At 41.8% G+C, this 15898-nt stretch overlaps 1 protein-coding gene across 1 annotated transcript in view; it reads right to left on the bottom strand.

The window, feature by feature from the left end:
* POLN (DNA polymerase nu) overlaps nucleotides 1–15898 on the bottom strand; it is a 204286-nt gene that overhangs the window by 88764 nt on the left and 99624 nt on the right. Inside the window, exons 12-14 of the mRNA XM_023737981.1 lie at nucleotides 8346–8402; nucleotides 5967–6020; nucleotides 5186–5251 (exon numbers count right to left, since the gene is read on the bottom strand). Coding sequence (XP_023593749.1) covers nucleotides 5186–5251; nucleotides 5967–6020; nucleotides 8346–8402 — 177 coding nt within the window. The remainder of the gene's footprint in view (nucleotides 1–5185; nucleotides 5252–5966; nucleotides 6021–8345; nucleotides 8403–15898) is intronic.

The following is a 15898-nucleotide window of genomic DNA, read 5'->3' as shown; positions in this document are numbered from 1 at the left end:
TTTTATTAATTCATTCTTTATAAAATTATTTTAAATTTTAAATTCATTTTATTAATATTAAATTAATATTTAAATATTAGACAAAACGGATTTCAGAGCAAAGAATAGTACCAGAGATAAAAAATGTCATTTCCTAAAAATAAAGGTGTCAATTCATCAGGACAACAAAACAATCCTAAACATTTCTGCACCTAGTAAAAGAGCTTCAAAATACATGAGGCAAAAACTACAAGGTGATAGAGGAGACAGACCTGCAAACAGAAGTGAAAAAATCCACAATTATGATCACAGATTTCAATACCCCTCTCTCAATAATTGACAGAACAATCAAACAGAAAACCAGCAAAGATATAGTAGACTTGGACAACACTATCAACCAACTTGATCTAACTGGCATTTATAGAGCATTTCACCTGACAATAGCAGAATGCACATCCTTTTCAAGTGCACATGGAACATTTATCAAGATAGACCTTTTTCTGGGCCATAAAACAAGTCTGAATAAATTTAAAAGGATTCAAGTCATGAGGAGTATATTCTCTAACCCCAACGAAATTAAATTAGAAATCAGTAACAAAAAGATATTTGGAAAATCACCAAATATTTGGAAACTACCTAACAAACTTCTAGTTAACCCATGAGTCAAAAAAAGACAGCAAAAAGGTTACTGGAAAGTTTTTTGAATTAAAGTACAACATATCAGAATTTATAGGATGCTACTAAAGCAGTACTTAGGGGTAAATTTATAACTAAAATGCCTATCTCAGAAAAGAAAAAAGGTCCCAAATCAATACACTCAGTTTATACCTTAAGAAACTACGAAAAGGTGAGCAAATTAAACCCAAAGTAAGCAGAAAAAAGGAAATGACACAGATAAAATCATAAGTTAATAAAATAGAAAACAAAAACAATAGAGAAAAGCAATGAAACCAAAATCTAGTTATTTGAGAAGATCGAGAAAACTGATAAACCTCTAGCCAGACTGATCAGCAAAAAGAGTGAGAAGACACAAATTACCAGTATCAGGAATGAGAGAAGTGAAGTCACTCCAGATTCTATAAGTATTAAAATAAAGAAATGTTATCAACAACTTTATGCCAATAATTTTGACAATTTAGATGAAATGGACAAATTCCTTGAAAGACACAAACTACCAAAGCTCACTCAAGAAGAAACAGATAACCTGACTAGCCCTATATCTATTAAAGAAAACGAATTCATAGCTTAAAACCCTCCAACAAAGAAAACTCCATGCCCAGATGGCTTCACTAGTGAATTCTACCAAACAATCAAGGAATAATACTGATTCTATACAAATCCTTCCAGAGAACTGAAGAGGGAATTCTTTCCAGTTCATTATCTGAGGCCAGCATCATCCTGATACCAAAACCAGACGAAGACATTATGACAAAAGAAAACTACTAACCAATATCCATCATTACAATAGATGCAAAAATTCTAAACAAAATGTTAGCAAATTTAATCCAACAATATACAATAATATGTCAAGACCAAATGGGCTTTATTCCAGGAATGTAGGGTTGGTTTAATATTTGAAAATCTATCAGTGTAATTCACTGTATTAATAAACTAAAAAATAAGAATCTTATGATTATCTCAATAGATGCAAAGAGAATCTGACAAAATTCAACATCTATTCCTGATAAAAACTTTCAGAGAACTGGTACTAGAAGAAAACTTACTCAAGCTGGTGGTTAACGGCATCTGTGTAAAACCTACAACTAACATGATTCTTAATGATGAAAGATTGAATGCTTCCCTTAAGATCAGGAACAAGACAATATGTATGCTCTCACCACTTATATTCAGCATGGTACAGGAAGTTCTGGTCAGTAGAAAATAAGGCAAGAAAAAGAAATAAAAAGAATCCATATTGGAAAAGAATCCATATTGGAAAAGAATCACAGCAACACACAAGCCACCACAGTACGACAAACTGACAGACAAATGATGGAAAGAAGCTATGCCACTGGTATTTTAAGAGGGTCACTCACGGTGGACAGGTTTCAGTGGAGCTTCCAGACTAAGATAGACTAGGAAGAAAGGACTGGCAATCTACTTTGGAAAATCAGCAATTAAAACCCTACTGATCACAGAATTGTCCAAGATTTTGACTTGCTTACTTTCGCCATATCATCAGGCCATGTCATCAGGAGGATCACTGGAGTAGGACACAATGGCCACAACGTTGGACACAAACATACCAATGGTCATGAAGATGGCACAGGACCAGGAAATGCTTCATTCTGTTCTACATCGGGTCACCGTGAGTCAGACTTGACTCAACGGCAACTAACAACAAGTGTACACAGAGATGAATTAGAGGGTGAACACCAAAACGGTAATGATGGTTATCTCAGTGAGGTTTCAGGTGCCTTTTATTTTCTTATTCATATTTTTATAAACTTTTGAAATTCTTTAGAATTATCATATGTTATTTATATAATAAAGTAATTTTAAGTATGGTAAAATAGACTGTATATTTAAAAAATTAAAGGGCAAAAGAAATTGAAGAAAGAAAAACTCAACATTTTACAAAAGGTTCATTTCTATTATTTAAAGAGCTCTTCCATATCGATAGGGAAAAATAAACATCTTTCAGAAAAATGGACAAATGACATGAACAGGCAATTCAGAGAAGAATGATTTTTTTACGTGGTCAATCTCACTTAGTTTTCAAAGAAGTGAAAATTAAAAAGAGATGCCAAAACAACCAAGTTATCAGATAGTAAACAAAGTGAAAACACTTCCAATTGGCCAGGAGGCAGGAAAACAAGCATTTCACACACTATTTGGTGGGAATGTAAAACGATTTTTTTTTTTTCTGGAGGACAATTTGACAATGTGTATCAAAAACCTTAAAAATATACATACCCTTTGACTCAGAAATTTCATTTCTAGGATTTTATGCTATGAAAATCATCAGAAAAATGTACCAAAAGTTACATACGATATGTTTTTTGTATCTCAATACAAAGTAATGAAAACTGAAAACCATCTAACAGACCACCAACAAGGACGCCATTAGGTAGGAGCCATCGCAACTGTTAAAATGACGTCGACTTCCAGCAAAAACGCTGAATGCACACATTGGGTTTACACCTCCTCCTTCCAAAAATTCAGTGGAAACTGTAGAAGAATAAATAAGTAAAATTTGAGCATCACTGAAAGCTAGGAGGAGTGATACCTGCAAACCAGAACCAATGAAATTTCTGGAACAGAATAAAGCACAGCAAAAGGTTAATCTGGAAACCCTATAGAAGATAGGAACTTATAACTCCATACACGCAAAAGCAAGGATTTCCGTAAAAAGTGAGTTTTCCTGGGGGAGTCCCTAAATAACTCCTCGAACAGAAGCAGCATCAACTAAGAGAAAGGGGGTTGCAGGCGGAGTAGCTGAGGAATGAGCAGAAGGATGGTGGAACCCAGCACCTGCTTTCAAACGAGGTAGTCTGGGATTAGTCAGCAGCATAAGGGCCATAGAAGAGCTCTCTAAAGTGGGATGTCAGAATGAGACACTCCTGGAGTGGCTGCGAGGCCAGAGAGACAGCCAGTGCCCAGAGAGCGGGCTCCTGGCACCTGAAAGGCCACGGCTTCCTGCACACACTGGGGCAAAGCCTGCCCAGCCTCAGTGCCTCTTCGTCTTCTTCACGCAGTGGGCACCTGGGGTAGGTCCAATAAGTTCCTCTTCTGCCCCACTGGCTGGGTATCTCTACATGCAAACACACGGATAAAGGCATGTGAAGATACATGCCACACTATTAACAGAGGTTACCCAGGGGGTAGACAGACATTACGAAGGGAAGGGAAAGGGGATTCACATTTTTTATTCTTCAAACTTCTGCCTTCCTTCAATTTCTTTACAATGAACACATGTTTATATTTACACAGTTATAAATTTATTATACGGAGCCCTGGTAGTGCAGTGGTTAAGAGCCATGGCTGCTAACCAAAAGGCCAGCAGTTCGAATCTACCAGCAGCTCCTTGGAAACCCTATGGGGCAGTTCTACTCTGTCCTACAGGGTTGCTATGGATCGGAATCAACTCAATGGCAAGCAGGCTTTTTTTCTTTTTAATATGATATATAGTGTATATTTAAATAACATTTACATCTAACTATAGATTCAGGTTGATACTCATTGATGTATAATGATATCAAGAAGGAGCCCTGGTGGCGCAACGGTTAAGCACTCAGCTGTGAACCTAAAGGTTGGGCGTTCCAACCCACCCAGCAGCTGCTCGGGAGAAAAGACCTGGCGATCTGCTCCCATAAAGATTACAGTTTGGAAAACTCCATGGGGCAGTTCTACTCTGTCACATGGGGTCGCTTTGAGTGGGAATTGACTTGACAGCACCCAACAACAACATCAAGACATTAAATGAAATTAAAAAAGCATAACACAAAGTGGTATGGTTTCATTTCTGTAGAAAAATAGTATTTTATAAATACATGTACACAGCCAAATGTGTGGAAGGACAGACACCAAATGTTAACCACAATTAGTTCTGCATGGTGGAACAACCAAACCTGTACCCAAACCCATTGTCGTCGAGTTGATTCTGACTCATAGTGACCCTATAGGACAGAGTAGAACTGACCCCTAGAGTTTCCATGGCTGAAGCAGACTGCCACATCTTTCTCCCACGGAGCAGCTGGTGGGTTTGAACCGCCGACCTTTTGGTTAGTGGCGAAACGCTTTAACCACTGCACCACCAGGGCTCCTTAGCGATAGTCTTACACACACACACACACAAAGTGGAGTTGCTCATCAGAGCATAAGAGACTTCAATACATTTCGGGAAGTCAGAAGCCACTTATCCAGTATAACCTGAGAACAAAGAGCAGGCAGTGGGAAGGGAGTCCCTGCTGCCCTCGGCACTGGGGCACGTGGTTTTCTGGACATGAAGACCCCCTTGCTTACTCACATGCTTCATGAGAGTAGGACTCATACGCCTTCTTCCCCCACTATGTTCTTAGAACGTAGTGGGTGCTACATAAATATTGGCTGAATGAGAAACAGAATAAAGCACAATTTATCAGCATGGCGTCCCCTCTTATGAATGGAAATCTTCATGTTCTAAGTGCCCAGGCAAACACACATCTAAACAACACTTCAACTAGAGGCAAGGAAACTGGCATTTAACAAAAAGCAGCTCACTTACAGGATGCTTGGCTGAAAGTCTTCCAGTCACAGTTCCAGTTTGGTTCCATGTAGAGGAAATGAAGCCCTTTATCAGTTAAAAAGAAGCGTTTCAAACTCTGAACGACGCTGTGCTAAATCAAGAGCATGTTGGGCCCCTTCGTTTCTTCACCAACAATATACAACACTCACTGCCCTCCTCCAGCAGACAAAACGCTGCTAGTCCTAAACTCCCACCGCTGGACTGGCTTTGGGGACTAACAAACTGTAAGATGTGATCTGGGGTGGGGGAAGAAGCAAGTGTTTCCCTAGGCCATGTGGCAACTGCAATGAGGCTACGTAGGTCTTCATGTCACTATGCACGGGGAGGGAAGTGGCTGAGGGACGGTGGGAGGAACATGGGGGGATCCCTGTGGGACTGGAGTCCAAAGGCAGGTTAGGTCACTTACTACGTGACTTCAACAAGTCACAGAGCATCTCTGACTGTAGCTTCCTCATCTAAGGAATAAAGCAATGACATCTGACTTGGCTTCTGCAAATGACTCCACAGAAAAAATACAAATAATAGGTGGGCAAGCACATGATCAGCTGTACAGCTTCCAGGGAAATGTAAGGTTTTAAGTTATAATGTCAAATTATGCTGTACAGAGACCTGATGGATAACAAAATCAAGGTTTCTAGTTCCAAGAATATTAGACGATTTCATCACTTACTAAAAAATTTAAAAATTATACATGTATCTGAATTCATATATAAACCTTACTATTACTCACAGTTATCTATTTTATTGTAGCTTCAGTTACCTTTTTCATGCAAGCTAGCAATCCATCTACAAAGGTTGACTTGATCTTGTGAACCTAAATTACAAAAAGAAGAGAAATCATTTTCTTTTCTTTTTTTAAGTACTGAAATTGGAACAAGCTTCAGAGCAGTGTTTCATAGGGCAGGGGCCTCTGATGTCACCTGAGATGACTCCAAGAGGCCCTGAAATGATCTTAGGTGGTACCCAGAATTAATAACCGACCTAGAGGGGAAGACAGCACTCTCACTTTAAATAAATGTTGTATTTGAGAACAATTCGGATTTACAGAAAAGTTGCAAAGGTAAGTAGAGAGTTCCTGGATCCTCCTCACCCAGTGTCTCCCGCGGGTATCCCCTCTTAGTTCTCTTTCAGTCCTTACATGACTTCAGGGAGAAAGGATCAATGTGGTACCAGCTGCTCCAGACCAGCTGCGTAGCCCAAACAAAGAAGAGCAGGCCAGGGGCTCAGTAAATACTAGCACCAACGCTACGGGTGGTGGCAAAAGCTATAAACGCAGCCCAGGAACACCAGAGAACTCCTGCAGTCAGCGGCAGGTATGTGATAGGGAAAACATGAGTGGCTAGAGGAGGAAAGGGAAACCTGTCAACAAATCGCCGCTCACTTTTCATGCCAGGTGATAAAACACAGCCATGGAGTAATACAGCCAGGCCCGAACTGAGAAGAGGAAGGAGCAGGTGTTCTTAAGCAACCTCTTTTTTTTCTTTTTTCTTTTTAAAGCAGCTTCTAAACTGGATACTGATGGAAGTAATATTTGCACTGAAGTCACACAATAATAACATGTCAAGTGTTTCCTCTGAATTTTCATTAGCTTCCCATTTGTTGTTCTTTGCCATGGAGTACATTCTGACTTGTAGCTACCCTATAGGATAGAGTAGAACTGCCCCATAGGGTTTCTTAGGCTGTAATCTTTATGGAGGGAGCCCTAGTCGTGCACTGGTTAAAGCACTTGACTGCTAACCAAAAGGTTGGTGGTTCGAACTCACCAGCCACTCTGTGGAAGAAAGATGTGGCAGTCTGCTTCTGTACACATTACAGCCGTGGAAACCCTATGGGGCAGTTCTACTCTGTTCTGCAGGTTTGCTATGAGTTGGAATTGACTCCCTGGCAGTGGGTTTTGTGAGCTGGAATCTTTACGGAAGGAGCCCCGGTGGTGCAATGAGTAAGTGTGTGGCTGGGTGAAAACAGCATGGGGGAGGTGTCTGACCTCCTCCAACCCCACAAGGGGGAAGGAGAACCAAGACCAAGAGCCCAAGGCTGATTCCCATGAGGTGGAGGTCAGGCTCGCCTTCCCTCTCTGCCATGTCTACCAATTCTGACACCAGCCGTCCCTCCCACAGCACTCTCTGCTGGGTTCGGTAATTCATTGCAATGGCCACACAGGACTCAACAGACCATACTCATGATTACGGGCTCTATTAGGGAAGTAACAGTTACAATTGAGGCTGAAGAACACTCAGGATACAGTTCTTCCCTCAGGACAGCCTCTTCCCAGCTGTGCTCAAAGGCATACCTCTCCCTGGCCCTAGGCCTCTGCCCAAAGGCACTCAGCTTTCTCTCTCCGGAAGCCCACCGCACTGTCTTCTGCTGCCACGTCTCTGCTGCTGGCCTCTCCTTCCTTGGTGGTGGTGGGTTCCTCTTCTCTGCTCTGGAATTGGCTCTTTTTTAAGGCAAAACTAACCAATCCCCTTGGTAGGCCACAGTTACCCTGTCACACCATTACCTGGGTGGGAGGTACAAGACGACGGCTAGAAAGGCCACACACGAAAGTAATGAATCACATCACAGACTGCTAACCAAGTGTCAGGCAATTCGAACCCACCAGCTGCTTTGTGGGAGAGAAAAGACCTGGGAAGACCTGGCTATCTACACCTGTGAAGATTACAACCTAGGAAATCTATGCGGCAGTTCTATCTTGCCCTATAGGATCGCTATGAGCCAGAATGGATTCAATGGCACACAACAACAATTTTCACAGCGGATTGCCAGGTCTTTTCTCCTTTCAGTTAGCACCAGAGCACTTAACCATTGCGCCACCAGGGCTCCTTCTCCTTCCATTCAGTCTCCCTGGATTCCCAATGCTGAACAGGCCTGACTGCAGAGTCACATAAAATCATGTCAGAGCACAAGTTAGCAGGGCTAGTACAGGTCAACTTGAAACAAACAGATCCAGAGTACTCAAGTTGCACCAAAGCTGCTTCATCAGAAAGCTCACATCAGCGTCATCTGCATCTGTCTCAAACACACCTTCCCTTTAGCGCACAGCCAGGGCTACCTCAGCCAGGATGGGATTTCCACAAACAGAGCCGGTCTCACGCGGCTCCCTTCATCACCAATTGTTTACAAAAACTGTGTAACGTACCTGCCTATATTCCAAAATGATCTTGGGTAATGGATGAAGGTCTTGCAGAACACTCAACTAAAAAAATGAAAATAAATATCACCAATACAATCCTTCATTTTAACACTTCACTTATGTTCAGCTGGAAAAAGTCCTAAGAATAAATGGTCTAAATAGAGCATATTTTTCAAAATTAAGATTCATCATAAGCTCTACTTATCAAGTGCTGTAATCCTTGTCCCTTCCAAAATAATTTTGTTGTCCACATAGGAGCTAAAGGCTCTTCACAGGAGCTTGGAAATAAGATTCTGTTTGAGATTAAAAAAAAAAAAAAAAAAAAAATCCGTTGCCATCGAATCAATTGGAGTCAATTCTGACTCATAGCAACCCTATAGGACAGAGTAGAACTGCCCCACGGGGTTTCCAAGAAGGGCCTGGTGCATTCAAACTGCCGACCTTTTGGTTAGCAGCCAAGCTCTTAACCACTATCTAACACCAGTGCATGTGAGTTGCCACATGGGGGAGTAAACTAAGAAAATGCCTACAAACATGCTTAGACTTGACCCAACATTTGAACCATGGTTGTCTGGGCATGATTTCATAGGTAGCAGTGGAATATGATTATGATTTTTTTTAATTTTCAAAAACTGAAATATACATACAGAAAAGCACAAGATCATAAAAACAGTTAGTTGAATTATTCTAAAGTTTGAACACAGTTGTGTGACCACCGCCCGGATTAAGCAGCCCTGTGCTCATTCCCCAGAGGTCACTGCCATCCTGACCTCTACCACCACACTTCATTTTCTGCTTTTGGACTCATATCAATGGACTCCCAGGGTACATACTCTTTACCTGTGGCTCCTTTTGCTCAACATTATGGTTTTAAGGTTCATCCCTGTTATTGCGTGAAGCAGTACTTCATTTATTTGTATGTATTGTATGAATACATCAAAATTATTTATCCATTCCACTGTTGATGGATATTTGGGTTGTTTCCAGTTTAGGGCTATTATGAATAGTACTGCTATGAACATTCTGGTACATAAATTGTGGTTAACATATGTACACCATTCTGTTGAATATATATGGAAAAAGACTGAAACCACTGGCTCAGTGTTAGAAGAGCGATAGCCAGAAAGATCTCCGAAGCCAATGTACCAGATTATCCACCCATCAGCGATGCATGAAAGTTCCTGTTGCTCCACATCTTCACCAATGCGTGGCATCATCAGTCTCAGTTTTAGAGATTTCATTTGTATTTCCCCAATGACTAATAAAGTTGGACACGACTCATATATTCACTGACCAACTGTGTACCTTCTTTTGTTAAGCCGCTGTTCATGACTTTTGCCCATTTAAAAAATTGGGTTGTCTGTCTTTTTCTTCTTGATTTGTAGGAATTCATTATTCTTGACAGAGACTTTTGGTCAGTTTTTGAAAATACCTTCTTTCTCTCTGTGGCTTACTTTTTCACTCATTTAAAGGTGTCTTTTCATGTTAATTTTATTGTTGTCCAATTTATCAATCTTTTCCTTTCTGGTTGGTGCATTTTGTGTCCTGTTTAAGAATTTTACCTATCTCGAAGTCTTGAAGATATTCTCTCATGGTATCTTCTACAATCTCTTGCTCTACTTAACATTTAGATATACAATTCATTTGGAATGTATTTTTGCATGTGGCGTGAAATAGTGGTCAAGATGTACTAACCCAGTATCAATTATGTAAAAAACCCTCCTTACTCATGCTTTGTCACAGAGCATGCATTTTATCTATGCATGTATAGATCTGTTTTGGATTCTCTATCCTGTTCCATTAGTCTATGTGTTTATCCTCAGTCAACACTTCATTGTATTGTTTAATTAATTCCTAGTAATTCTTATTGCTTTATAATTAGTCTTGATAGCCAATAGTGTGAGTCCTCCAATAGTGTTTTTTCTTCCCAGCTTATCTTGGCCCTTAGTTGTTTTTAGGAGACAGCTTGTCAATTTCTTTAAAAAAATCTAGCTCGGATTTTAATTATGATTATTTTGAATTGACATCAATTTGGAAGAGAACTGATTATGCGATTTTAATGTAATAGTATATCATGGGTTGAACTGTGTCCCCCCAAAATATGTGTCAGCTTGGCTAGGTCATAATTTCCAGTATTGTGTGGTTGTCCTCCATTTTGTTATCTGATGTAATTATCCTCCATTTTATGATGGGTTGAAAATCTTAACCTCTGTATGTTAATGAGGCAGGATTAGTGTGGGGTATATCTTGAGTCACGACCCTTACCCAAGTCACCACCCTTACTCAAGTCACACCCTTATTCGAGTCACCACCCTTCAGGACCTTACTCAAGTTTCACCCTTGTTTGAGTCACACCTTTTATCTTATAAGAGATAAAAGGAGAGACAAGCGAGCAGAGAGGGATAGGGACCTCACTACCACCAAGAAAGAAGAGCTGGGAGTGGAGCACATCCTTTGGATCTGGGGGCTCCCTGTGCTAGGAACCTCCTAGACCCAGGGAAAGATTGATGCCAAGACACATGAAGATCTCCAAGAAATGCTCGGTCCACAGATGTTGACAGAGAGAGAAAGAGTTCCCCTAGAGCTAGTGCCCTGAATTCAGACTTCTAGCCTCCTAAACTGTGAGAGAATAAATGTAGGTTTGTTAAAGCCATCCACTTGTGGTACTTCTGTTATAGCAGCACTAGATAACTAAGACATACTGCAAACTCATGAGCACTATCACTCCCTATTTGAATCAGCAGTGAGGACAAAAGCATCTTTGTCAACTACAGACACATACACAGGAGAGTCAACACTGGCATCCTCAGACATAGGGGCTGCCCAGCGGGGAGGAGTCTTGCTTCAGTATGATCCAGAATTGCAGTTTTCTTGGAAAAGCTATCCCTAGGGGGATGAAAGTGCATCAAAATACTTAGTCAAGAAAACTGTAAGATCAACTAACTTTCCTTATCCCAATTTCTTACTCAAGAAATAACTTTCTAATCAACAGCCTCCTGTATATCTTGACTTAAGCAGTCTGAGAACACTTGAAAAGAATTAAGTGTTTGATCAAATAAAACTTTGGACAAGGTATTACAAACGTTGGTTAACGATCAGAGGCACAGTACCGTAAGCTGGCTGCAGCTCCGCAGCTTTATCAAACACTCTCTTGTTGGCTCCCCGACACTGACACCATATTCTTCCCATCTCCCTTCTCAGTCTTTGGCCACTCTATGGTCTCCTGTTGGCGGCTCCTCTCACTCTGACCTCTAAATGTCAGCTTCTCAGGGTTCAGTTCGGGGTCCTCCTCTGTTCTCTAGCCACACTTCAGTCAGTGGTTATCAAGGCTGGCTGTGTACCAGAATCACTGAAGGAGCTTCAAAAGCCTGCCCGTTACTGGACTGCCCAGTCAGAGAGTCTACTCAGCGACTCAGCAATGGGCTCAGGCACCAGTGTTTTTCAAAGCTTCCAGGAGATTCTAATGTGCAGCCAGGCAACTTTCATCAAAATTAGCTGGCAACTTCCCAGTTTGTATCTGCAGCCTGAGACTTCCATTGAGCTCCACCCCCATGTACCCATCTGCCTGTGTGACTTCTCCACACCAATGTCTCATGAGCACTTCTATCTTTACACATCCAAGACTGAACGCTTGATCTTCCCCCCTAAGAAAACTCGTTCATCTCCCGGTTTTCCCTGAGCAATGGCCATCTCTACCGGCTCAGATGCAAACTCACCAACAAGGATTATCCTACATTCCTGACTTTTGTTCACACTCACATAAACGTATCAGGAAGTCCTTTCTGTTCTAAAAACTGCTCTGAAAATCCATCTACTTTGCTCCATCTACATGGCCATCAACTGAACTACTGTGACATCTGTCCCCAGATGACAGCGACACTTGTCCTCAGAACTACAGAGACACACACAACCCAAGACACCCATTACACCTGTTCTTAGACCACGGCAACACTCATCCCGGGACTACAATGACACTAATTCCTGGAGCACAGTGACACCCATCCCAGACTATAATGACACTGTCCCTGACTACAGTGATGACTGCCCCTGTCTACAGCAACACCTGTCCCCAGACCACAGTAACATGTCCCTGGACTACAGTGACATCCGACCTGGACTATAGTGACTCCCATCCCAGACTATGACACCACCCCTGACTACAGTGATGCTCGCCCTCCATCTACAACAATACACATCCATGGACTACAATGACTCTTCCCTGGACTACTGCAATAGCCTACTAGTGAGTCCATTCTCCTCCATTCTCTAACTAGCTACAAGAGCGGTCTTTAGAAAACTTATCTAAGATCACAGTTACTCCCTTAGTTAAACCCTTCCAACGCTACCCATTTTGCTTAAAATCTACAATCCTCACAGTGGCCGGAAAAGCACAGCTTGATTGAGTCTTTGCTCCCCTCTCAGCCCCATGGATTGCCCTTCTCCCTGCAGTCACAATGCTCAGCATCAGACACCTGAGCAGCCTGAGCCTCTTCCCACTTTAAGACCTTGTTCCCATTCTTTGCGTGCATAGTTCCTTATCTTCAAGTTTCAGTTTAAACATAATTTCTTCAGAGTTCTTTCCCCACTTGTCAATCTACAGTGTGTCCCTCTCCCTGTTATTTTTTTCACACCCTATTTTCTCTTTAATAAATCATATCCCAATTTGTAATTGTATGTTCATTGTCTTGTTTACATGTTTACAGTTTCTTCCCTTGCTGGAATATATGTTCTATTATGACAGGGGCCTTTTTCCCAATGAGCTACAAACAGTGCCTAGCACAGAGCCAAGTCCACAATAAATGTTTGTTGACTAAAATAGGAAAGACATCATATGTCATTCACGACTGTACCCTAAAAGCCCAGCATGATCCATGGCACACGTTAGATACTCAGTAGAGGGTGGTCATTACCATCATCACTATGGGATGCCCAATGGCACCACCTGGTGACATGTGCTGTTTCTGCTTGTCGTGATGTCTGAGACCCAGAAAAGATGGGTGGTTTGTCCAGGCTGCCTGAATGACTCTGTCAAAGAAATAGCCTGCGATCCAGCATCCCTGGTCCCCAGTTCAAACCACCTTTCCACCATTTGAACCCCCTACGATGTTCTGAGAAAATGTGGCTTCACTGGAGAATAAACAGAAAAGTCTCCTCATGTACGCTGTTAAAGAGGGACACTTGTTCCCCATACCTCATGTTTCTACACAGTAGGGGGAGGAATTTCTACTCTTTGAGGAGGGAGCCTCTAGCTTGAGGTTATAGATGCATACAGAACACTGCATTCCAGAGCTGCAGAAGACATATGCTCTCCAGCCCACATGTGACATCTGTGAAAACTGACCATGTGCTTGGGCCATGAATTCAAAGAATTGACATTGTACAGACCATGTTCTCTGACCACAATGCATTTAACTTAGAAATCAATACCAAGTATATATATATATATATAAATCCTCATACATTTAGAAATTTTTAAACTCACTTAACTCAAATACAACTCAATGGTCAAAGAAGAATCATAATGGAAATGAGAAAATATTTGGAATTAATTAGAAAAATGTTGTTAGGTGCCGTTGAGTTGGTTCCGACTCATAGTAACCCTACGTGCAATAGAACGAAACCCTGCCCAGTCCTGCGCCATCCTCAAAATCATTGCTATGTTTGGCCCATTGTTGCAGCCACTGTGTCAATCCATCTCATTGAGGGTCTTCCTCTTTTACGCTGACCCTCCACTTTACCAAGCATGATGTCCTTCTCTTGGGACTGGTCCTTCCTGATAACATGTCCTAAGCATGTGAGACGAAGTCTCACCAACCTCACTTCTAAGGAGCATTCTGGCTGTATTCCTTCCAAGACAGATTTGTTTGCTCTTCTGGCAGTCCATGGTGTATTCAATATTCTTCTCCAACACCATAATTCAAAAGCATCAATTCTTCTTTGGTCTTCCTTATTCATTGTCCAGCTTTTGCATGCATGTGAGGTGACTGAAAATACTACGGCTTGGGTTGGGCACACCTTATTCCTCAAGGTGACATCTTTGCTTTTTAACACTTAAAAGATGTCTTTTGCAGTAGCTTTGCCTATTGCAAATGAGAAAAATACTACATATCAAAACTACAAGGATTCATTCAAGATTTATTGAGCACCTACTATGTCCCAGGCATTATTCTAGGCACTAGAAATACCCCACAAACAAAACAAAGTCCATGCCTCCTAGAGCTTAAATCTCGTCAGGGGAGCTGAGCAGTAACCAAATACATGCGTGGAACCTAGATAACACCAGACTACGCTAACACTATGGAGGAAGGAGGGACGAGGAGGATAGATGTGTTGAGGTGGGGTGGAAGGAGATGTGATGTTAAGGAGGGTGTTTCCAGAAAGTTCTACTGACAAGGTACCAGGGAGCAGGGGCCTAAGGAAAAGAAGGAGGACCAGGAGGAGATCTGGGGGGTATTTTAGGCAGAGGAAGCAGATGTCCAAAGGGCCTGAGGCCAGAGGGCCTGGTGCACACCAGGACAGCTGAGAGGATGGTGTGGCTGAGGGAGTGACAAAGAGAATGGGAGGTGACAGAAGGCAGGTCACTTGGGTCTTTCAGGCCATTGGGAGGACCTCAGCTTTACTGTGAGGGAAATGGAAAGCCACTGGAGAATTTTAAACAGACAGAAGGATCTGACTTGGGTGTTGAAAGGATAGCTCTCTTTGCAGGCAGCAGGGTGGATGTGAAGTCAAGGGGGTGTGCGTTGCTGAGAGGACTAATCCAACAGAGAGGGAGCTGATGGTGCTGGGGACAGAGAGGACTGCCGGAGGAAACGGAATAATACTGTGTGGAAATGAAAAAAATGCCCCACATACATCCGCTCCCTTTCATGTTAAAATGCCTGTGTGTGGAAGCATAGGGAGAAAAGACAGAAAGCGGGATCTCTATCTCCCGTCTTGTCAGGCTGTTTTCAAGAAGAAAAGACATATTTTCAAGTAAGAAAAGCCAACTACAGAATAATAAATGGTAAATAAATCTTTTCGCTGAACACAAATGACTCCTGTGTACCTGTGTGCGTGCTTACACGGGTAAGGATGAGCCACAGGGTCGGAAGGACACGATCAGACCTTCACTGCCAGTCACCTCGGGGCGTGGCAGTCAGGTGGGAGTCAAGGACGAGCACCTTAGCCCTGACACACTTTCTACTGCTAACCATCCAGTGTGATTTCAATTTGAGAAACAGCGATTTAAAAATTAGGGTGAAAAAGGGAGGGCATAAAAGAGAAAGACATCTGAAAAGGAAAGCAATTTCCAACAATTACTTTTGAGTCTTTAGCTAACGATCTTTTGCTTTAAGTGCGTTTGGGATGAGAAAGATATAATTGATTTATCTTCACAAGCAAAGGTCGTAACAACTACCATCACCAGCCTTCTCCCCCACCAAAAAAGAATCAGCCAACCTTTAAATATAATGGAGCATTACCTCCAAGAACTATCTCCAAATTAAATGGAAAAGGCAAGGTGTGATAAGGTGTTTCCATTTGCGTGATAACAAGGATCTATATTTGAAGATGCTTGTATG

Source organism: Trichechus manatus, unplaced genomic scaffold (assembly GCF_000243295.1).
Source record: "Trichechus manatus latirostris isolate Lorelei unplaced genomic scaffold, TriManLat1.0 scaffold00111, whole genome shotgun sequence".
NCBI classification, from domain to species: Eukaryota; Metazoa; Chordata; class Mammalia; order Sirenia; family Trichechidae; genus Trichechus; species Trichechus manatus.
Note: the sequence above shows the minus strand (reverse complement) of the source record. Positions and strands in the feature narration are given on the sequence as shown.